Source organism: Vombatus ursinus, unplaced genomic scaffold (genome assembly GCF_900497805.2).
Source record: "Vombatus ursinus unplaced genomic scaffold, bare-nosed wombat genome assembly UNPS02014785.1, whole genome shotgun sequence".
Lineage (NCBI taxonomy): Eukaryota > Metazoa > Chordata > Mammalia > Diprotodontia > Vombatidae > Vombatus > Vombatus ursinus.
In genome coordinates, this window is record NW_020954563.1 from 14,958,183 (window position 1) to 14,981,066 (window position 22,884).

General features: G+C 49.1%; 2 protein-coding genes across 3 annotated transcripts in view; one reads left to right on the forward strand and one right to left on the reverse strand.

Moving 5' to 3' along the window:
• Positions 1–6,089, forward strand: part of HK3 (hexokinase 3) — a 52,020-nt gene extending 45,931 nt beyond the window's left edge. The window contains exons 16-19 of one of the 2 annotated variants that reach the window (XM_027867161.1): positions 4,566–4,749; positions 4,949–5,104; positions 5,240–5,473; positions 5,559–6,089. In XM_027867161.1, coding sequence (XP_027722962.1) covers positions 4,566–4,749; positions 4,949–5,104; positions 5,240–5,473; positions 5,559–5,703 — 719 coding nt within the window. In that variant the 3' untranslated portion in view covers positions 5,704–6,089. The remainder of the gene's footprint in view (positions 1–4,565; positions 4,750–4,948; positions 5,105–5,239; positions 5,474–5,558) is intronic. The other variant, XM_027867162.1, reaches the window with a different exon arrangement.
• A 102-nt stretch (positions 6,090–6,191) lies between these two features.
• Positions 6,192–22,884, reverse strand: part of UNC5A (unc-5 netrin receptor A) — a 35,737-nt gene continuing 19,044 nt past the window's right edge. Inside the window, exons 7-14 of the mRNA XM_027867164.1 lie at positions 21,018–21,320; positions 16,064–16,151; positions 15,553–15,721; positions 15,016–15,249; positions 14,620–14,769; positions 8,321–8,488; positions 7,796–7,974; positions 6,192–7,495 (exon numbers count right to left, since the gene is read on the reverse strand). Of these exons, the coding sequence (XP_027722965.1) occupies positions 7,330–7,495; positions 7,796–7,974; positions 8,321–8,488; positions 14,620–14,769; positions 15,016–15,249; positions 15,553–15,721; positions 16,064–16,151; positions 21,018–21,320 (1,457 nt within the window). The 3' untranslated portion in view covers positions 6,192–7,329. The remainder of the gene's footprint in view (positions 7,496–7,795; positions 7,975–8,320; positions 8,489–14,619; positions 14,770–15,015; positions 15,250–15,552; positions 15,722–16,063; positions 16,152–21,017; positions 21,321–22,884) is intronic.

Sequence of the window (22,884 nt, forward strand, 5' to 3'; positions counted from 1 at the left end):
ACCCAGAGGAGCAGTTCTTGTCACTTCCTCCTCCTTTGGAAGGATGAGATTATTATTAGGGCTAGTTAAAAAAAATCTATTAGGTATACAGCTAGAGGGAGAGAGAGAGAGAGAGAGAGAGGGAGAGAGAAAGAGAGAGAGAGAAAGGGAGGGAGGGAGGAGGAGGGAGAGAGAGACAGAGAGACAGAGATAGACATAGAGACAGCCAAGAGCAAGAGAGACAGAAAGACAGAGAGACAGATACAGGAAAAAAAATTGAGAAAAGAGATGTCCAATATGCCTGGATCCTGCCTCTGATGCTTACTACCTGTGCAACTGTTGGCACATAACCTCCCCTCCCTCAGCCTTCGTTTCTTCAGTTGCAGAATTAGGGGACTGCATTAGATGGTGTTTGAGCCCCTCTCCAGCTCTAGCCTCCTGTTCAGCAGATCCGTTGTATTACCTCTGCCCATACTGCTTTTCTTTCTTTTCTTCATTTACTCTTACCCAAATGCTCTCACCTCTGTGTCACCCTACCCCAAATCAGGTTTCTCGATTTTCTCACAAGCATCTTCTTAATATAAAATGCTCCTCTGTCCCTCCTTTAACTGTTCTGTTCATTTTGTTCCTAATAAGGCATATTGTTCCAGAACCATATTCTATGTGGATCCTACTCCATTCAAGCTTCAGTGACACCTATGAAATAAAAATGCTTCTCTGTGTTAGGATCTCAAGTTTTTCTTGCATGTTACCCACACTTTGCCTATTCACCTTTCTAGATACCAAAAGATAGTGCAGTGTATACAGTGCTAGTCCTAGTGTCAGGAAGACCTGAGTTCAAATTCAGCCTCATGTATGACCCTGGGAAAATCACTTAACCTCTGTCTGCCTCAGTTTCTGCAAAATGGGGATAATATTAGCACCAGCCTTCCAGAGTTGTTGTGAGGACCAAAATGAGATAATGAGCCTAGCACAGTGCCTGCTGGCACATAGCAGGCACCTAATAAATTCTTCATTTCTCCCTCCCTCCCTTCCTCCTTTTTTTCCTTCCTTCCTACCTTCCCACATACAGGTATAGACATGAAATTTATTTCTGGCTCCTTATATAAATTTATCTGCGGTGTCTCTACTGCTTTTCTTTTCCTATACTGGTGCTATTCTCTGTGGTATCTAGCTTGATAGACATATGTAGCCAATTTTTTCCCTCTTTCTTCCCTTTTCAGTTTAAAGCTTTTTAAATTAGATTTGAAAGACCCTACAAATACATGTTTTCTGCCAGCCCTTATTAAGCATACTCTATCCCTAGCCAAAAACCCATCATTTCTGTATTTTAAGCTGTTGTTAAGAAATCTAAATTCCATTCTTCAAGGCTGATTCAAGTATTACCAACTGTTTCTCATCCCCTCTTCCTGGCTGAAAGTGCAGGCTGGTCACCTTCACCCAAGAGAACATAGAAGGGGCTCCAAGAATGTCTCTCCACTCTCCAGGTTTTCTGGGAGAATGAATATAATGTGGTCAACATCATCGGCAACATCAGAGTTGCTGCTTACTGGACAATCTCTCTCCTGATGGCATTTGTGGATGCATATAATCATTCCTCGAACTGCAAAGAGCTGCTTCCTTCTCCGAGGCTCAAGCCTCCTACTAGATGGGAAGGATCTCGTATCATTATTTACCTCAAAGTATTCAGCCCTATTTCTGCTTTTCTTTCCCTCGTGTGTCATGTTCTTTTACCTCCATCCTTCCTCTGCTCCCTAACCACCTGATCCACGTCAAGCTCAGGATTATCTTCTGCCTCTTTCCATCTTCCTTTGTGTGTGTGTGTGTGTATTTTTTTTATCTTGAAGCCTCTCTTTCATATTTTCTTTTTAGGAACATTTCATTCTCCCAGAAAGCCTGGAGAGTGGAGAGCCATTCCTGGGGCCCTTCTATGTTCTCTTGAGTGAAGGACACCAGCCTGCACTTTAAGCTGGCTATTACTTGGTTTGGCAGAAAAGCAAACATTCACATCCCTACGCAGGTCAATGGGATATTCTCTGTGGCCGCTGTACTAGCTGCAAGTGAGATCACCAGTCGTGGGTCCTTATTGGTACCTCTTTCAGTAAACTCCCATTCTTCACTTGTGGGAATGGTTCCCATCTTTCAAGGCTCCATTCGAGTGCCATATCTTGAACTGGATGACTTGTAGATATATCGAACAACACATCCAAAGCTAAACTCATTATCTAACTCCCCTCCAAACCTTCTCCTTTTCTTTTCTTCTACTTATTCATTTTTGTTGTATTTTTTTTTAGACCTTCCCCTTTTCCCAACTTCCCATTTCTGTCCAGGGCATCACCTCCCAGTCCTCACGGCTCGAAACCTAGGGGTCAGCAATTCTACATTTCCCCTCCTCCCCATATCCAATCTGTCGCCAAGGCCCGTTAATGTGACCTTTGCCGTATCTCTCGAATATGCCCCCTTCTTTCCTCTGACTCTGCCACCACTCTGAAGCAGACCCTCACCACCTCACACCCGGACCATTGCAATAGCCTGCTGGGGCCTCCCTGTCTCTAGTCTTTCCCTGTTCCAGTCCATCCCCCACTCAGATTCCAGTGACCTTCCTAAAATGCACATCTGACCACATTCCCTCCTATCCTGCTCAGTACCCTGTAGTAGTTTCTTGCTAATCCAGGATCAAATATAAAACTCTCTATTTGGCTTTTAAAACCCTTTCCAACCTGGTCCCCTCCTCTTTCTAGTCTTCTTACACTTTGCTCCCCTCCCCATACTCGTATGATGCGGCGACACTGGTCTCCTGACTCTTTCCATGCCTGGAATGCTCTCTCCCCTCCTCTCGGCCTCCTGGTTTCCTTCAAGACTCAGTTCAAATCTTCCCTTCTGCAAGAGGTCTTTCCCGGTCCCCTTCCCCTTTTTCTCTGAGATTAACTCAAATTTATCCTGTATGTATCCTCATATGTACATGGTTGTTTGCATGTTGGCCCCCCCATTAGAATGGGAGCTCTCTGAAGGCAAAACCTATTTCTTTTTACCCTCAGTATATAACACAGTCAGTAAACATTTATTAAGTACCTACTATGTGCCAGGCATTGTGCTAAATGCTGGGGATACAAAGACAGGCAAAAGACAATACCTGCCCTTGATGAGCTCAAATAATGGAGCATATGACAGAGAAACAGCTGTGCACAAACACACTACAGATAGGATAAATCAGAAATAATCAACAGGACGGCACTAGAAGGACTGGGAAAGTCTTCCTGTAGAAGGTGGGATTTTGGCTGGGACTTGCTTTACAGCTCCCATGAAGCCTTCCGTGTTCAGCTTTGAGCTTCCACAGCAGGTGCCTTTGTTATGATCCATGTATTTGTGTTCATGTCTTACCCCCATTTTTTACTCTGACTAGACCAGGGCTGGGGAACCTGGGGCCTCAGGGCCACATGTGGCCCTCTAGGTCAAGTGCGGCCCTTTGACCGAATCCAAACTTCACAGAACAAATCCCCTTCATAAAAGAGTTTGTTCTGTAAAACTTGGACTCCGTCAGAAGGCCACACCGAGGACCTGTGGCCTGGAGGCGAAGGTTCCCCACCCCTGAACTAGACCATGACTTTCTGAAGGGTAGGGATTGTCAGTCTAGAAGCACTTGTTGCTTCCTAAAGGCCAGGCACTGTGCTAAGTACCGGGGGCGACACAAATTGAGGCAAAAACCAGTACTGACCTCAAGGAGTTTACATTCTAACGGAGCAGACAACATGGGGATAACTAGGGGCACACAAGGTATACACAGAGCTGACGATGTTAACCTGAGTAAGGAAGGCATTAACAGCTGGAGGACGGGCAAAGGTCTCCTGCAGGAGGTAGAATTTGAGCTTGGTTTCGAAGGCAGCCAAGGAAGCTAAGAGGTGGAGGTGTGTGTATGTGGGGGTGGCCTCTGTGTGGGTGTTCCTGGGGCAGGACACTCCAGGTATGGAGGACAGACACTGCAAAGGTGTAGACACGGGAGGAGTGCTGCCATGAAGCAATTGCAAATTAGCCAGATTACTGAGTGCCTGGAGAATAAGGTGAAAGAAGGCTAGAGAGTGAGGAGGGGTCCAGGTTGCCCAGAGCTTTAAATGCCAAGCAGAGCAGTTTATATTTGATCCCGGAGGGAGGTTAGGAGCTTGTTAAGGGGTGAGGGGTGACATGGTCAGACCGATGCAGCTGAGTTGAGGCTGATTGGAGTAGGGGGAGACCTTTGAGATTGTCCAGTCCAACCCTCTCATTTTACAGGTGAGGAAGCTAATACCCAGAGAAGTTAAGTCACCTGTCCACATAATTAGAAGGTCACTTAGCCAGTAAACTGCAGAGTCTGGATTAAAACCTAAGACCTCTGACTCTGGAAGTCGTGATCTCAGCATTTCATGTGGTGCCCTCACAGGGACATCAGGACCTTGCACACGGTAGCAATCCAGAAATGCTTTCTTAATTGAATTAAAAGAATGGACAAAACGTGGTGACTGTCTTCCAGCCTGGGAAAAGGACGGGGGGAGGCCTGGAGGGATACGGATCTTGGCAGTGGCTGTATGGTGGCCCATCCCTGCCTCTCCTAGGGACTGGGACCAATGCTTGTTACATGGAGGAGCTGTGCAATGTATCTGCTGTGCCTGGAGACAAAGGCCGCATGTGTATCAACATGGAGTGGGGTGCCTTTGGGGATGACGGCTTGCTCAAAGAACTCTGTACACCCTTTGACATTAGTGTGGACAAATCCTCCATCAACCCCGGCAAGCAGAGGTGCAGGGGCCAGGAAGGTGGGGAGGGCCAGGAGGCTAGGGTCGGGGGGGTGGGGAGGGGGATCCGGCAGGCTAGGCTGGAGGAACCTCCGGGCTGTGGGCTGGGGTCGGGGAGCGGGTTGGTGAGGAGAGGGGAGGGCCAAGGCTTTGTGGTTAACATCCCATCACTGACTCTCCAATTCCATGCCCACATGGGTCAGGTTTGAAAAGCTGATAAGCGGCATGTATCTGGGTGAGATAGTCCGCCAGATCCTCCTGCACCTGACTTGCCTTGGGGTCCTGTTCCGTGGCCAGGTGTTCCAGTGTCTTCAGACCAAGGATATTTTCAAGACCAAGTTCCTGTCTGAGATTGAAAGGTACCTGAACACCGCCCCCCCACACCCTGGCCCTGTTCATCTTGGGGACACACTGACGGCTCCAGTGATGATGCTGACTCTTCCCTTGGGTGAGCTGGGGAGGACAGCTTGGTGAAACAGGACCCCTTCTCCTAGCAGTGACCTACAGAGGCGGCAGGTCCGGGCTATCCTAGAAAAGCTGGGTCTGCCAGTGAGCTGCGATGATGCCCTGATGGTCCGGGAGGTGTGTCAGGCAGTGTCCCAGCGGGCAGCTAAGCTGTGTGGGGCCGGAGTGGCCGCTGTGGTGGAGAAGATCCGAGAGAACCGCGGACTGGAGGAGCTGAGTGTGGCCGTGGGTGTGGATGGCACCCTTTATAAACTACACCCCCAGTAAGGGTGGCTCTGAGGGGAGGGGGAGGGTGGGAGATGCCTGGCTTCTACTGGAGACCCCCCTGACCATCCCTCCTTCCCCCAGCTTCTCGGACCAGGTGAAAGACACTGTGCGACACCTGGCCCCACGATGCTCCGTCAGATTCCTGCAGTCAGAGGATGGGTCTGGTAAGGGAGCCGCCCTCGTCACTGCAGTCGCCTGCCGTCTGGCTGGATCTACTCGGCCTTGAGAGGACTGCCCTCTGTGGCCCTAGTCCAGCCGTGTGGGGCGGGATCAGGACCAGAACATTCTATCCGGGTCACACAGCCTCAGCCCCACATACTCCTCTGCTCCCTGATCTGTCAAAGGACCACTGGCAGGTGGCCTGATGACGGATGGAGCTCCTGGTTGCTTCCTTCTCCCTCCTCATCCCTCCCCATAGCCACTGGGCCATCCCTTCTGGCCCCTGGGGGCCTGTGCCCCCACAGAAGAGAGACCATTTAGCAATATATATCATTTATTTACATTATTCACGTCCGCTAAAATCCCTACGTGCCCGGCCGGGCAAGGCTGTATGTACATAAGGCCAAGTGTAAGTACTTGAATGCACTTTGAATACAGAATTAGAAAAAGAAACGGTCTTTACACAACACGCCCTGTGTGTGGGACACGGGGACAGGGTAGGGCTGGGCCTGCCCCGGCTCCAGGGACCAGGGACGGACACACTACAGCACAGACACTCGCCAATGTACAACGCATGACTCCCTTTGCATATACACCTGCCCCGCAGGGCCTGAGAAGAGGGCTGGGGAATGGAGGGAAGGGGCTGGGCTGGGCTGTGGGCCTAAAGCAGCCCTTAGCCAAGCTGGACCTGGCCCTCCCTGGCGCTCAGGGGGGACAGGGGTGGGGAGGGATTGGCTAGGGAGGGCGGGGAGGGGAGGAGAGAAGCAAGCCTGTGTCCCTGTGGGGATGGGAGTAGCAGCACCGCTGCCTGTGTGCGAGAGGCACGTGTGTGGCACGTGTGTGACATGTGACACTTGATGCATGTATGTGAGAGATGGGTGAGGTGTCTGGCGAGCAGAGTGAGCTACACGTATACTGTGGGTGGGGTGAGTGTACATGAGACATGTATCTATAATGTGTGACAGGTGGGGGAGTGATGAATGTGTGGGAGAGCACAGACAGAAGCCAGGCATAAGCCACTGGGTGTGGTTGGGTGTCCAGTCCCGAGCTGCCACACCATGGGCTGTGGCCCCTGGAGCTGACAACGATGACCCCGGTTTGGGCCCCCTCTCCCTGGTTGGGGGGAGAGGGGCCCCTCCTCAGATCTGCTCTCCCACCCCCACAGGCACAGAAATGTTTGCATAAGGCCCAGCTCTGGGTGGGCAAGGTGACCCCATTCCCTGACCCCTTGTGTTTGTGTCCATGTGTATGTGTAACCCCAAGGGAGGGGTGGAGGGAGAGGTAGCATGACACACACACGCAGACACACGTGCCATCTGCCTCCGGACCTGCCGAGATCCCTCTCCTGGCCCTGGGGGCAATTCTCTTCCCTCCTTTCCTTCCTGCTGGACTCAGCCCCCCTGGGTGATGCCGTGTCAATGACTGGTACCCATCCCCAACACACTAAAGGCCCAACCCGGGGCAGTAGGACGGCCAGGGAAGGAGCCCTTTGAGAAGGGCTGAGGGGAGTTAACTTGGCCCAGTCATGGCTGTGAGAAGGGGCTCCCTGGGCACAAAGCAAGAAAGGAGAGACACCAGAGGTGGGCATCGTTCCAGGGGTGCCACCCCCTTTCCCCACCTTGCCTCTGGCCCATGCCCAAGTCATATCCACTGATGCTGGTGCATGTGCAGGGAGCCAGTCCTGACCTTGGGCTCAGCACTCGGCCTCAGACACCATGAAGAGGGCAGTGTCCTGTTTGCCCAAGTCGGCCACAGCAGCGGCCAGCTGGCTGAGGTTGCCGTGGGGGAAGTGCCGGGCCTCCCATAGGTTGAGGATCATGGCGGTAGGGCTGGCCTTGGAGGCGAAGAAGCCGAGATGGCTGCAGAGGGAGAAGATGGTCCATTAGAAGCCCTGCCTTGTGGTCCTCCCCATCCTTAATTCCGGAGGGGCCCAACCCCACCTGGCAGTGGAAGGGATTCCTCTCCACTGATTCCTTTCCTACCTGCCATCTCCCAGATCGCCCTGAGAAAGGAGAAACAGGGAGAAATACTAAGGCCCTTTACTGTCTAAAGTGAGTAGAAGAAATGGGAAAGGATCCCAGGCAGACCCTGTGGACTCCAGTCTAAACAGGTCCATAAAACCCTCGACTAGTACTTGCTGACCTCCCAGCTCCGCCCACCTGTCCAGGTGCAGCTTCTGGGCCAGAGTTCGCCAGTCAGCTCCCCGGCCACAGGGGGGGTCGAGGCTGCTGATGATCTTCTGCCGGATGAGGAAGGGTATCTTAAAGGCACTGGGGCCCACCAGGGCTGGGACCCCCCCTTCACTGTCTGGAGCCAACAATTCAGCAAATCTTGTGTCCTGTGACAGAGAGGAATCCTGTCAGGTCCACATCTTTCCTGAGGGCCAGCTGAGTGCTCTCAAGCCATTCACCATCTGAGAACCCAAATGTGGTTCTGAAAGGGCTGGAGGAGTTTAGAGGTAGGATAATTCGTTGTGGGATAGTATGGTTAAGGAGGGCTTCTTGGAAGGAGGAGTCATCCGTTATGGGCCTTAAAGGATTATCTTGCATCCTGACAAATGAGAAGGCTGGACTAGGAGGATTTCCCTCCAGCTCTCAACCTGGTACTAGATAAGGGGAAGGGATGAGAGCAGATCTGGGGTGGGGATGACAACGAGGGGTCCTCACCCTCCTTCCCTCTCCCACCTTGTTGATGTTGAAGTTGACACTGAAGCTCTGCCCATCGCCCTCCACCTGCCAGATCCAGATCTTACAGGCTAGGTCGGTGGTGCTGGGGCTGAAGCGCTCCAGGGTAAAGGTACAGTGAAGGAACTGCTGGGCACCACCATTCCAGATGTGGTAGAACGGTATCTCCTGTGGGCGGGGAGGAGGAAAGCGTTTAGAACTGGGGAGCCTGGGGGTCCAGGGAGAATGCAGGGTTGGGGGACAGAAGGACTGATCACTGTACCAGGCCAAAGACTTCGTTCACTCTCAAGGGACGGTAAGTTTGGTGCTGGCACTTTTCAGAGTGGTCTCTAAGCCTGGAGGGGGCATAGAGTCATAGCACCCACGTCTGGATCACTTTAAGGTTGACAAAATGCATTTTTTTTTGACAAAACACTTTTCTTGTTCTGTGAGGTGTGTGGTGAAAGTATCATTGTTCTCATTTCAAAGAAGAGGAAAGTGAGGAAATAGACAGGCAGGGTAACTCCTTGTAATTCAGAAGTTGAGTTGTTTGTTTTTTTTTTTTCACCCACCTTTAAGATTTGACCTTTACCCCTATTAAATTTCAACACTTTAGTTTCAGTCCTGTGTTCCAGTCTGCAGGCATTTCTTTGAAAACCGACCAAGTCGGCTATAACGTGACTTTCCCAGACTATAGGGCATCTATGCCTTTATTCAAGTAACTAATAAAAGTGTTAAATTGCACAAGGCCAACAACAGATCCTTAAGGCACTCCACTGGAGACCTCTTGCCAGGCTTACAGCTCACCATTCATGATCACCGAGTCACAGAGACAGATGTGGTTGTGTGGAGCACCTTGACTAGCTGAGATTTGTAAAAGGCATGCTTTAAAGACCAAAGCAAGAGAACATGGCCAATGAGTGTAAGGAACACTAATATTCAGAAGGAGCTGAACAAAGCTGGGGATGAATGCCAAGGACAAAAGGGGTACAGCTGCTCTCAAGTCTGTGTTGGGGACCAATTCTTCCTGTGACGGATGACTGTGGGCTTCTGAGGACATAGAGTTGAGGACTGCTCAAAGGGCAATGGAAAGGAATATGGTGGGTGTTGGTATGTTGCAACACATCACAAATAAGAGATTTAAAAGATGTGGGGTAAGGGATGTCATTGGAGAAGCTTGTGATTGGGAAAAAATAATGAACTGGTCAGGTAAAGGATAATGAATGGGCAGCTTACATGCTGTACTTAATGCCAGCAGCACAAGAGGAATAAATGAATGAATGAGAAAAGCATTTATTGAGTGCTTACTATATACCAAGCACTGTACTAGGGATACAAATACAAAAGTGAGACAGTCCCTGCCTTCAAGGAGCTTACATTCTAACAGGAGGAGACAATACACATAAGAAGGAAAGGGGGCAGCTAGGTGGCGCAGTGGATAGCGCACCGGCCCTGTAGTCAGGAGGACGTGAGTTCAAATCATTTAACGCTTACTAGCTGTGTGACTCTGGGCAAGTCACTTAACCCCAACTGCCTCACCAAAAAAAAAAAAAAAAAAAAAAAGGAGGGAACTTCCCAACCCACTGGGTGAACTACCTGTGTTGGAGTTGTGGCAGGACATGGATAAGAGTTGCAGGGAGGAAATTGAAAATGCCAAGGAATATAGTAGCCAAATTCCCAAATTACCAGGTCAAAGAGAAAATACTGCAAGCAGCCAGAAAGAAACAATTTAAATATTATGGAACCACCGTCAGGATTACACAGGACCTTGCAGCTTCTACATTAAAAGGCCATAGGGCATGGAATATGATATTCCGTAAGGCAAAGGAGCTTGGATTACAACCAAGGATCAACTACCCAGCGAAAAGGAGCATGAATCTTTCGGGGGAAGAGATGGATATTCAATGAAATAGGGGACTTCCAAACCTTCCTGATAAAAAGACCAGAGCTCAACAGAAAATTTGATCTTCAAATACAAGACTCAAGAGAGATATAAAGAGGTATACGGGGCAGAAAGAAACCACATGTTATTAATAAGGGCAAACTCTTTACATCCCTACAAGGGAAGATGACACTTGTAACTCTTGAGAACTGTATTATTATACCATGTTAAAGGGGTATACATAAAGGGGGTGGGTATAAATTGACTTTGATGTAATGATGAAAAAAATCTAATCAAGTGGGTTAAATGGATCCAAGTAAATGAATTAATCTGATCTAACTAAGAAAATGTACTGGGAGAAAAGGAAAGGCAGACAAGGGTAAATTACATCACAGGAAAAGGCACAAAAACCTATTACAGCAGAGGGAAAGAAGAGAAGGAGATGAGCATTGTTTGAACCTTACTCTCATCAGATTTGGCTCAAGAAGGGAATAATATAATCAGTTAGGTATAAAAATCTAACATGCCCTATAGGCAGTAGGAGGGAAAAGGGGAAAGAAAAGGGAGGGGGCTAATAGAAGGGAGGTGGGACTGAGGGAGGTGGTGGTCAAAATCAAAACATTAGTGAGGAGGGAAAGGCAGAAAGGAGAAAGAAAACATAAACAGGGGGGAAAAGGATGGAGAGAAAGACACAGATAGCAATCATAATTGTGAATGTGATATATGAATGTAATGGAATACTATTGCACTATAAGAAATGATGACCAGGCAGACTTTAGATAAACCTGGAAAGACTTGTATGGTCTGATGCTGTATGGTCTGTTGAGGTGAGCAGAACCAGGAGAACTTTGTACACAGTAACAGTCACATTGAGTGATGTCTGACTTTGATAGGCTTAACCCCTCTCAGCAATACAAGGATCTAAGACATCACCAAAAGCCTCATGATGGAAAATGCTATCCACATCCAAAGAAAGAACTATGGAGTTTGAATGCAGATCAAAGCATACTATTTGCTATTTTTTTTCTTCTTTTGTGTTTTGTTTCCTCTTTTTGGTGGTTCCTCCTATTAGTTCTAATTCTTGCTTACACCATCACTAATGTGAAAATATGTTTAATAAGAATGTATATGTATAGCCTATATTAGATTGCACACCATCTTGGGGAGGGAAGGGAAAAATTTAAAACTCAAAAGCTTATGGAAGTGATTGTTGATAAATCAAAATAAATTAATAAAAAAAAAGTTGCAGGGAGGGAGAGGCAAAGATGTGTTGCTATGTGAATCACTAGAAGGAGACCCAAATCAATGAGATCACAGATCCCCTGGAGCCTGTATGTTGGGAGCAAGAAAAAGACCAAAGAAAGAGGAGAACCATTGTTAGGGGTGGATGGCACACTGGTGATGGACTGTGGAAGGCAGGACTTCTGGGTTCTTATGTTAGTTTTACAGTCTCTCCTAAGGAATGTGATCGTCAGACTGAGAAGAATTTAATAAAAATTGCTGATGGGGAATTAACACTGAAGACAATCCAGGAAACAGCAAGAGAGCAACAAGAAAGCTGTAATGAGTTCAAGTGAGCAGTCTCTCGGTCACTCGAAGTAAGGGCTGATGTGGATCATTAGTGATCTCTGAAAGACCAGGGAGATTTGAAAGTATGCTAACGGACTGGAGAAAGGCAACTGTCTTAATTTTCAAGAAAAGGAAAGAGGGTAGAGTTTAATTATGAGCTGGTAAAATGGACTTTTATTCCTGGAAAAATTCTAGAACATGCTATATTAAAAAGTACAGTTTGTGAGCTTTTAGAAAAGGAGGCAGTGGCCACTTTTTGTAGTCATCAAAGAACTAGAAACAAAGTAGATACCCACTGATTAGGGAGTGGCCAAACAAGGTATGGTATATGAAGGTAATGGACCATCACTGGGCCAAAACAAAGGATGTGAAGAATTCTGAAAAGCACAAGAATTATATAAATGATACAAAATGAAATAAGCAGAACCAAGAAAACAATATACTACAACAAAGAATGGGAGCAGCTAAGTGGCCAGGTCTGGAGTCAGAACAATTCCTCTTCCTGAGTTCAAATCTGGCCTCTTACACTAAATAGCTGTGTGATCCTGGGCAAGTTCCTTAATCCTGTTTGTCTCAGTTTTTTCCTACCTATAAAATGAGCTGGAGAAGGAAATGACAAACCACTCCACTATCTCTGCCAAAGGAAACCCCGAACAGGGTCACGGAGAGTCAGACATGACTGAAAAATGACTGAACAACAACAAAGAATGAAAACAAATCAATCAAGCATGATACTACAAAATGATAACCAAGCTCGTCCCCAAAGAAGAGACCTGAGATGTCACCTCCTGTACCTCTCTGCAGAGGAGAGGGAATATGAGTGCTGAACACTGCAGATGATGTCTTACTCTTTAATTCTTCGTAATAAGGGATTGCTTTCTGGAGGAGGATACGATGGAAAAAGGAGATGATATAAAAACAAAAGATTAGGAGATTTTTTTTTTAAAAGATGGTAATGATCACTAATCTTATGGAGAAGGAAATGGCAAATTGTTCTATTACCTTTGCCAAGAAAACTCCATGGATAGTATGGTCCACAGGTCACAAAGAATAGGACAAGACTGGACAAATGATCACTAAGACTCAGCGTGGATTCATTAAAACGGGTCATGTAAGACACAACAACTGGACCTATAGGCCAGGGTAGTGCCGTAGACAGAATCTGGTTCTTAGCACAGCATTTGACAGTGTCTCATGCTATCTTTGTGGATGAAATGGAGAGATGCTGGCTAGACAATAATACAATTAGACAAATTCCAAACTGGATGAAGGACCAGGCCCAAAGGTTAGTCATTGAAAAGCCAATAACCCAGAACCATGGAAGAAAAGTTCCACTGTCTCATAGGCCCTGGTCAGACCATATCTGGGACACAATGTTTGGTCCCAGGAATCATACTAGACATTGACAAGTTAAAGCCTATACAGAGTAGGGTAAAGCAGGATGGAGGGAGAATACTGAAGACTGATCCTTTTGACGATGTGTGGGAGGACTAAGGATGTTTAACCTGAAGAAGGGAAGACTTGGGGATTATTGGGGCCTTCCAGTAGTTGAAGAGCTGTCATGTGCAAGAAGAATTAATCAGCTGTGTTCTGCTTGGCCCCAGGGGACAAAACAAAATGCAAAGGATTCAGTCTAACTTCCTTCTAAGAATCAGAAGTGTCCAAAAGTGGGACAGGCTGCCTTGGAAAGGTTGGGAAATGCTGGAGGAGATAAAACCAGGGAGAGGTCAGTAGCTGGGTGTGCTTCTGAGACAGTAAGATGTTGGCCAGGTGTCTGTGCCAGGCTCAGATGCATGGGAAATGGGGACAGAGGTGGCTGGTTCCACAAGTGAGGCTACTGTCTACTGGTACATCAGGGGTCTTTATGATAAGATTTTACTTGTGGGCTTTGATCCCATATTTCTGGTGGATTTCACCTTTATTTTGCCTGCAATGTTAATGAAGAAAGCCCTTCTGAATGACCTACTCTGTCTAAAAGAAAGGGGTGGATGCCCTTTGGAACACAAGCGGACCATGAGTTCAGGACATCTTTTAGCTGGAGTCTGGGAGACGTTAGGCCTTTCAAGGGGGAGCCATGGTGGATTCTAGTGTAGAAATAATGAAAATTGGAAGAAAATTCTTAGTGGGATCTCAGCTGGAAGGTAGGACAGGGCAACAGTACCCTCCAGGCCACATGTGGCCTTCTAGGTCCTTGGGTGCAGCCTTTTGACTGAGTCCAAGTTTTATTGAACAAACCCTTTTATGAAGGGGATTTGTTCTGTGAAGTTTGGATTCAAAGGGCAACACTTGATGACCTAGAGGGCCACATGTGGCCTTAGGCTACGGGGTCCTTACCCCTGGTCTAGTCTAACCTCTCCTCCCCACTCCTACAAAGATCCCACCCTATGACACATGGCAGTGGTCATCTAACTTGTGACTGAAGATCTTCTGTGAGAGGGAGCTCATTATCTCTCAAGGCAGCTCGTTCCACCTCGGAATTTCTCCATTTGTTACCTCAAGTCTAAATCTGCCCCTCTCACTTCTGCTCAGCTACAGAGCCCAGTAGCCCAGCAAGGGAAGCGCCTAAGATCTAGAACAGCAGATGTTCTCTTCTGCAGGAAATACTAGCTAGGTAGCACTGGGTAGGATTTCTTGGGACCTGAACAGGAAGATGGAGGACTAAATGGGAGAGCCCACTTCCTGCAAGTCCCCTATTTCCCTAGGGGCAATGCTGTGGGTGGGCAAGGCCCCAGTTGCTTCCCAGTTGTAGGTGGGCATCCTTTGGTCTTGGTGGGATGCCCCCCCCATGGCACTACCAGTCTTTGGTGGACTAATACTCATCTGCCCCACGGAGGTGAGTCCCAGGTGAGGTCACATCCCCATCCCTCACCTGGTAGCTGACAAGCAGTTTGCTCTTCCACAGGGAGCTGGGCACGTCATGGATAGAGAGGCGCAGGTTGTGGTAACTGTCCTTGAAGTGGAGGACCCGGGGCTCCTCGATCAGCTGCCCCCCCATCTGCTTCTCCAGCTGGATCACCTCCTGCCCCACAGACAAGCCAGGCCAGTGGTCATGCTCCAGGGCACAACTACCTACAAGCTGGAAGGGTCCTCAGAGGCCCACACTCTTCTCCCTCCACACCCCCAACTCCCACCTGCACAGAGGAGCCCCCCATTACTGATGCTGCCATGGACAGGAGAGATGCCTGATTGTCCCTGGGGGTGGGAGGAGCGGGGTGCTCTTGGGCAAGGAGGAGTGGGGAGGCCTTGATGGGGCTGGGCCAGGCACCTTCAGCGCATCATGCGTGTCATGGAGGCAATAGACACGGATGGTGTATTCCAAGGAGGTGCAGGCCGTTGGGGCGAACAGCAGAAGTTTGAGGCGCTTAGCAGCAGCTGAGCTGAGGGCCTCCCCAACTAGGGCAAAGCGACCCAGCTGCTCTGTGAAGACATGGCAGGCTCGGGCCTCCAGCTGGCAGTAGTACAGGTGGGCAGGTGACTCCTCACCCAGGTGCAGCACATCCTGGGGGAGGGAGAGGTAAGGGGCACAGGTAACTCAGCTAACTCAGGCACCACCCTGGGGAAAGGGGGTCCTGCAGGGCTGCGGCTTGAGCTGTAGGGCTTTTATGTTAGGGTTACTAGCATCAATGCTCCCCTCCCAGGCCTTCCTTCCTCCCCTCCCACACTTGGACACCCTCTGCCCCTCTTCCTCCTGTCCCTCCTCAACCCTCCTGTTGTGTTTCTGGTCACTTGGGGTCTCTGTACCGTTGGGGGGGCCTACACCTCAGGGCCACTCACACTGGCCCCTCCTCATTCAGCTTCTCACCTCCCAGGTGCCCTCACAAGACTGTTTCTTGAGCCGCAGACTCCAGTTCTCGGGGCTGGGCTCCCCACAGTGGTCCATGGAAAGGATGACTGGCCGGGTGAGGAGGACTCCAGGAGGCCCGCAGCTAATGATGGGGCTCAGCAGGGTCTGGCAGCCAGCTAGGGGCAGCCTCAAGTAGGAAAATATGGCACAGGGGAGGGGAGGAAAGGCATCAGTGGGAGAAGGGCAAAGGACTGAGTAGCAATGATGTCATTCCAGGGGAATGATAGGCAAACTGCACCAGGCTGAGTGCTGCCCCTCCCACAGCTCCCTGGACAGGTTAAGAGCCCCTAGCAGATGGACTAGGCCAGGCCAGTGACAAAGGAGTCATGCCAGACTTGGAGTTGGGCAGGGGTTGAGGAGGACTTGGCTGGAGCAGGGTGGGATGGGGGACCCAGCTGAGCCTCCTTCTCCCTTGGTGGACAAACCTCCCCTCTTCCCCTCCCCTGCAGGGCCCAGGGCACATCCACACCTCACATCTTCCTGCTTGTGCAGTGTGAGGTAGATCTCGTAGATCTTTCCCCGGGGAATGGCATCTGGAGGGATCAGGAGGCTGATTCCTGGAGGTTGGGAAGGTAGTCTTGGTCTCTACAGTTACCCCATCATCCTCGTCTCCCCTCCCCTGTCCCCTTCAAACATCTCTGCATCAGAATCCATAAAGAAATACTTTCTCTCCTCATGGATGGAAAATTGTGCTGTTTCTACTGTATAAAGTCAGTTTCTCCCACCCATAGTCAAAGTGCTGGATTTACAGTCATAGTATTATGGATTTAGAGGTGGACCTTAGCGGTCACTGAATCCAACCCCTTTACTTTACAGATAAGGAAACTGAGACACAGAGAGGTTAAGTGACTCGCCCAGAGTCACAGCTGGTACATGTCTGAGGCAGGATCCTGCCTCCAAGTCTGATCAGCTCTATTCTACCCATGCTGCCTCTCCGAGGACCTCACTTCAAAAACCAGCCCTGCTACTTCTGACCTATGTGGCCTTGGATTAAGTCACTTCCCTTTCCTGAACCTCAGTTATTTTCTCTGTAAAATAAAGGGGTTGGACTATCTGATCTCTTATGTTCCCTTCTTACTTTAAACTCATTAGCCTGTGATTCTAGGAGGTCACACACTGGAGGGGCTGAGGGGCAGGGAGGGAGAAGAGAACATGAATAAGTCTTCAGGGAGAACCCAGGTAAGTGGCTGGAACAGCTGTCGGCCTCCACTCAAGCTATTGTTCCACCTCTCTCCTCCCTTTCACTGCTAAACTCCCAGAAAGAGCCGTCTCCACTGCCAGCCTCCACTTCTTCACCTCCCACCGGCTGCCTGAGTCCGTGCAGGCTGCCTTCTGACCTCACTGCTCAGATCAAACTGCTCTCTTCACCGCTGACTCTGATGGCCCTTTCTTGGTCCTTCACTTCTGGAGTCCATGACTTTCTAACTCCTTAATTTCACTGCATTGATCTTTCCCCTCCTCCTGGACATGCTCTGCATGCCCTTGGATTCTGTGACAATTGTGTTTTCGACAGTTCTCAGCCAGCTGTCGGGCCGTTCCTTCTCAGTACCCTTTGCTGGGTCACATCCCTCTCCTGTCTCCTGAGGGTGCGTGCTGCCCAAGGCTTGACCCCGAGTCTCTTTTGTCTCTATACATTCAGGTTCCTTTCTCTGCTTGGTGATCTCATCAGCTGCTATGCGTTCATACATCATCTTGATGCTGACAGTTCCCCAAAGTAAGTATTCAGCTTGTCAATTTCTTGAACTTGGGTCTCACATCACCAGTCCCCGACAGGACATCTCCAAATAGATTTTCCATTGGCCTTTCAAACTCAACACAGCCAACTTATCACCTCCCCAACTACGTCTTCCCCAAGCTTTCCTCTTTCTATGGAAGCCACTCCCATCCTCCCAGTCACCCATGCTGGCAATCTCAGCGTCATCCATCACTTCTCCCTCTCTTTTACTACTTCCCTAGCTGGTCAGCTGCCAAGCCCCAATGCTTCTCTCTCTACATTATCTTTTGTGTCCATCCCTCCTTTCACCTCACAGACACCCCGCTCATTCAGTCTCTCACCTTTCACTCGGACCACGGTAATAGTCCCTCAATTGGACTCCCTGTTTCCAAACTCTTTCCCTCCAATCCATCCTTCAAACAGCTACCAATAATCTTCCTAGGGCACATGTCTGACCATGTTACTCTCCTTGTCAAAAACCTTCAGGGATTCTATATTGCCTTTGGAATAGACAATGGCTTTATGGGCCCTCCATAATCTGACACCAATCTACCATTCAATCCTCATTTCGTATTACTTGTTGTTCAGTCATATCTGACTCTGTGACCCCATCTGGGGTTTTCTTGGCAAAGGTACTGGAGTGGTTTGCTATTTCTTTCTCCAGCTCATTTTACAAATGAGGAAACTGAGGCAAACAAGGTGAAGTGACTTGCTCAGGGTCACACAGCTAGTGTCTGAGTTCAGATTTGAATTCAGGTCTTCCTGACTCCAGGCCAGGAGCTCTATCCACTGCACCACCTGGCTGCCCTAATGAATATCCTTCAGAAGCCAGAGGGAAAGACATAGCATAGCAGAGTAGAGAGAGCATGGATTTGGAGTCAGGGGTTATGGATTCCAATCCTGGCTCAGCCATTTCCTATCTGTACAGCCTAGGGCAAGTCAATCCTTCTAAGCCTCAGTTTCCTCACTGGCAAAAATAATGAAGGAGAACTAAACAATCTCCAAGTTTCCTCCCAAATCTAAAATTCTGTTATTTCCATGAGTTTGGAGACTCCCAGGAACTGTTCAATGGAGAATGCCTGGAAAGAAGGAAAAAGGGCAACTATCCATTCAGGGCAGGACAGTCAAAGTACTCCTGAGGGGTCCACTTTCCTTCTCCAGGAGACCAGGAGCTAAAGGCACGGGTCAGGCAACCACAGCCTGGAGCACCGAGGTTATCAGACAATAAAGTAATCTATGGAAAGTGGCTTGTAAATCTTACAGCACTATGTGATAGCACATAGTAATTACTATCAGAGAAAAAAATATCATCTGGGACCAGAGATGAAGACCCAGGGGCTCCATGTGTGCAGAGAAAATTGGTAACTCAATTCTTGGGAGATGAGGAAGACTGGAGGATCCCATAAGATCCCAGCAGCAGTGAAATCTTGGTCGAGCAGAGACCAGAACAGTAAGTGGCAAAACTAGGATTCGAATGCAGGTCAGCTAAGTGCAAATCCAGTACTGTTTCCCATTGTCTTCCTTGATCCCTGGGAACTCTGGTTAGCAGCCTGGCCTGCTTTATGAATGTTACCACCCCTTCGAGCTCTAAATCTGTGATCCCATGTGATCTGGGCCTCCTACAGCCAGGTGGTGCAGCGGACTACTACAGCTAGGTAGCACAGCGGATAGAGTGCTAGGTGTGGAGTCAGGAAGACCTGAGTTCAAATCCAGCTTCAGACACTTACTTAGCTGTGTGACCCTGGGCAAGTCTACCTCTATCCGCCTCATTTCCTTATCTGTAAAATGGGGACAATAATAGCACCTACCTCATAGGGTTGTTGTGAGGATCAAATGAGGTAATACGTGTAAAGCACTTAGCAGTGCCTGGCACATAGTAGGTGCTACGTATATGTTAGTTATTATTGAGCACGATCCCAAATACTGTGCAATCATCACTGAAGCCTGTCTGACAAGGTGCTGGCTTTCTAAGACACACGTACATGGGACAGTAACTCCCATGCTGATCGAGGATACTTTTGAATTCACAAAATACCTTCCTCATCATAGCCCCGTAAGTACAGAGCACAAGGAGTATTATCTTCATCTTACAGATGAGAAACCTCAGAGAAGTTGAGAGATTTGCCCAGAGTTACACTGTGAGTATGAACTGTATAAGTCACACTGTAAGTGTGCAAGGCGAGATTTAAACCCAGGACTCTGGACTCCAGCCACTGTACCACGCCGAGAACAGAACAATGGGACAGTGATACCGTGATCTCCTGCAGCAGAACTGGAGGCTTTTGAGAGGCCTTATAATCTAGTGACTTGGCACTTTGGTCAACACTTCAAACTCTTGTCTGGAATGCCTTAAGAAAACAGAAGGAAAGGCTGCATGGGCTTGTCTCAGAGATGGCGTGGAGGCCCGCACCCTGATCCACAGGGAGGAGAGAAACCCAGGTGGGAGGGGGCGGGCTGCACGGGGTGCGCAGGTCAAGCTTGGGGGTTCCCACGGTCCTCATCTGTGAAAAAGGTAACACGTCCTACCGCCCAGGGTGGATGTGAGGGTCAAAGAAAATAATGTCCCTAAAGGACTTTGAGAGCATGACAGAAGGAGGCATGGTACGGCACCATTACAGCACACTGATCTTGCAGTGCACCAAGACCCCCAGCTTCTTTTCACCTGGACTAGTGTTTAGCACATCTCCACGACTATTTTGTACTTGGGGAATGGATTATTTGAACTCAAGTGGAGTACTTTACGTTGATCGCTGTTAAATTTGGCCCATATTCAAATATTTCATCATTTTTTCTGGATCCAGATTCTGTCATCCATGGGTGGGTTAGTTGAGCTTCCTGTCATCTGCATATTTGATAGGAATGTCATGTATGCCTTTAGAGGCCACTAGATGGAGCAGTGGATGGAGCGCTGGGCCTGGAGACTTCATGTCAAATCTGTTCTCAGACACTAGATCTGCGTCTCTGGGCAAGTCAATTAACCCCTGTATGCCTCAGTTTCCTCAACTGTAAAATGGAGATAATAATAGCACCTACCTCCTACAGTTGTTGTGAGGATTAAATGTCAAATGCTTAGTGCAGTACCTGGCACATAGTAGATGCTTCATAATTCCTTCTGTCCATCCTCTCTGCCTTCCTCCCCCCTTCTCCTTTTTTCTTGCATCCTTCCTCCTTTCCTCCATTCTTCCCTCCCTCCCCCTATCCTTCTTTTCTCCTTTCCTTCCTTCTTTTCCTCCCTTCCTCTGTCCCTCATAAAAATGTTGAACAGGAGAAAGCCCTGTTTATTACAGACCTCTCTCCAGATTGAAATCCATCAAAGGAACCAGTATGTTATGGCACGACATTCTTAGTGAACCCATGCTAGCCTCAGCGATCACTGCTTCACTTTCTAAATGTTCAGAAGTGCTTTTGTGGTCCCAGCAATGAGCACAGAGTCACTCAGACGCAGCCTTAGGAAGCGATGGTGGGGTCTGGGTTCCATCAAAGCCAGGGGAGGCAACCAATGATGTTGATTATTACATAGGGTTACACAGATAGTAGAGTGGAGACCAGTATTTGCGCTCAGGTCTTCTGACCCCAAGTCTAGAACCCTTTCCATAATAGTACCTCTTACTCTCCCACATCTATACCCTTCCCTCTTGTTCCTCCCCTTCCTGTCGGATGCTGGCCATGGCCTGACGAGAGAGTCTCCCCATCACACAACAAGTCCTACCTGTATTGGGAATCATTAGCCGTCCCCCCAGGAAGTTAAAAGTCCCATAAGCCATGTTGCTGGCCCCCCGGGGCAGGGACCGGAAGTAGTTCTGGGTAGAGAGACGGGCGACGAAATCCTCGGCCTCAGAGGCGGGTGAGCTGTGGTGCAAGGTGTGCCGGCCACTGCCCAGGGGGCTAAGGAGATGCCCATTGGTGAGCTGGAACTTGGGGCCAGAACTTTCCTGCCGAGGGCACAGGGTGCCCTGGTACGTAGTGGTTGTGGTGCTGAGGTCTGGCTGGATGGTCAGCAGGTGAGAGTTGTCTGTTAGGGAAGGAAAAGAGAAAAGGGGGGAAGAATTACAGAATGAGAGTGAGAAGGTACCTCACAGGTCTTCTGGTCCAGCAGACATCCCCTCTGCCACATCTCTAATATGAGGCCATCCAACTTTCTCTTGAAGACCTCCAGGGACGGGGAGCTTACTACCTTCCAAGGCAGCCTGTTTCACTCTTGGGCAGCTCGAACTGTCAGGAAGTTTTTTCCTTATATCGAGCCGAGGTCTGCTTCTCTGCAAACCCCTGCTGCCCTTGGTGCTTCGTTCTGGGGGCTGAACCCCTCCTCCCATGGCAGCTCTTCACATGCCTGGAACCAGTTACCTAATTCCCCCCTTTTCTGAAGGGTCTCCTCTCCTTCAGACAAATATTCCCACTGCCTTCCATACGACAGATTTCCATACAAATCAAACTCCATCTTATCAGTCAATCCATCAGTCTACACACATTTAAGCACTTAATATGTGTTCAGCACTGTGCCAAGCCCTGGGGGTACCAAGAGCTGCCCGCTGTCCCTAACCAAAAACAACCACCACCCGAAAGGACAACCCCTGCCCTCAAGGCGCTCACAGTCCACTGGAGGAGACGACCTCCGGCCCCCAAGTGCATCCAAGACACAGAGAGAGGAGGGACAAGGCAACACTGGTAAAACATGGTCCCCTAAACACAAGGCACTATTCCAATGAGGCCCGACGGGAATGGGGGCAGGAGAGCGGGGTGATCTCCTTCTTTTACTGCTTTCTAAGACACATTTAACTCTTGGGTGCCACGCCACATTACTTACTCAAACTGAGCTCCTGGATGTGGAAGCCCAGCTGTCCTACTTACTCCAGTGCCCCATTTGACAATCCCCACTCTGCCCTTCAAGCCAGCAACCAGACTGAATATCGTTCCCCATGCTCTGCTAACTGGCACACAGAGAAACGAGTGCTGCTGCTGAACTTAATCTACTAAGTAACTGAGTGAGGATTGCGGGGACAGCAAGGTGGCGCAGAGGAAAGAGCGCCAGGCCTGGAGTTGGGAAGACTCATCTTCTTGAGTTCAAATCTGGCCTTGGACATTAACCAGCTGTGTGACCTTGGGCAAGTCACTTCATCCTGTTTGCCTCAGTTTCCTCATCTGTAAAATGGGCTGAAGAAGGAAATGGCAAACCACTCCGGTAGCTTTGCCGAGAAAATCCCAAATGGGGTCACCGAGAGCCAGCCACAACTGAAATGACTCAACAAAAACAAGGTGAAGGTCAGCCCTCAGACCCTTGGAAGATGGAAGGGGCTGTGACAGATTGTGGCAGGAGCACCAGACTGGCAGGAAAGGAGGTAGAGACCCTAGCCTTAACTCGCCAAGGATAATTGTTACCACACTTTAAAGTTCATGAGAAGATTTCCTCACACCGCAGTAAGTCAGGTGGTAGGAGCCGTCATTATTCCCGTTTTACGGACAACCGAATCATGGCCGGGAAATGACATGATTTGCCCAGGGTCACAGAGCCATCTAAGCGGCAGGTGGCAACGCCGGGTCTGTTTCTCTTTTCCAAGTTCGCCTGGCCTAGGAAAGCC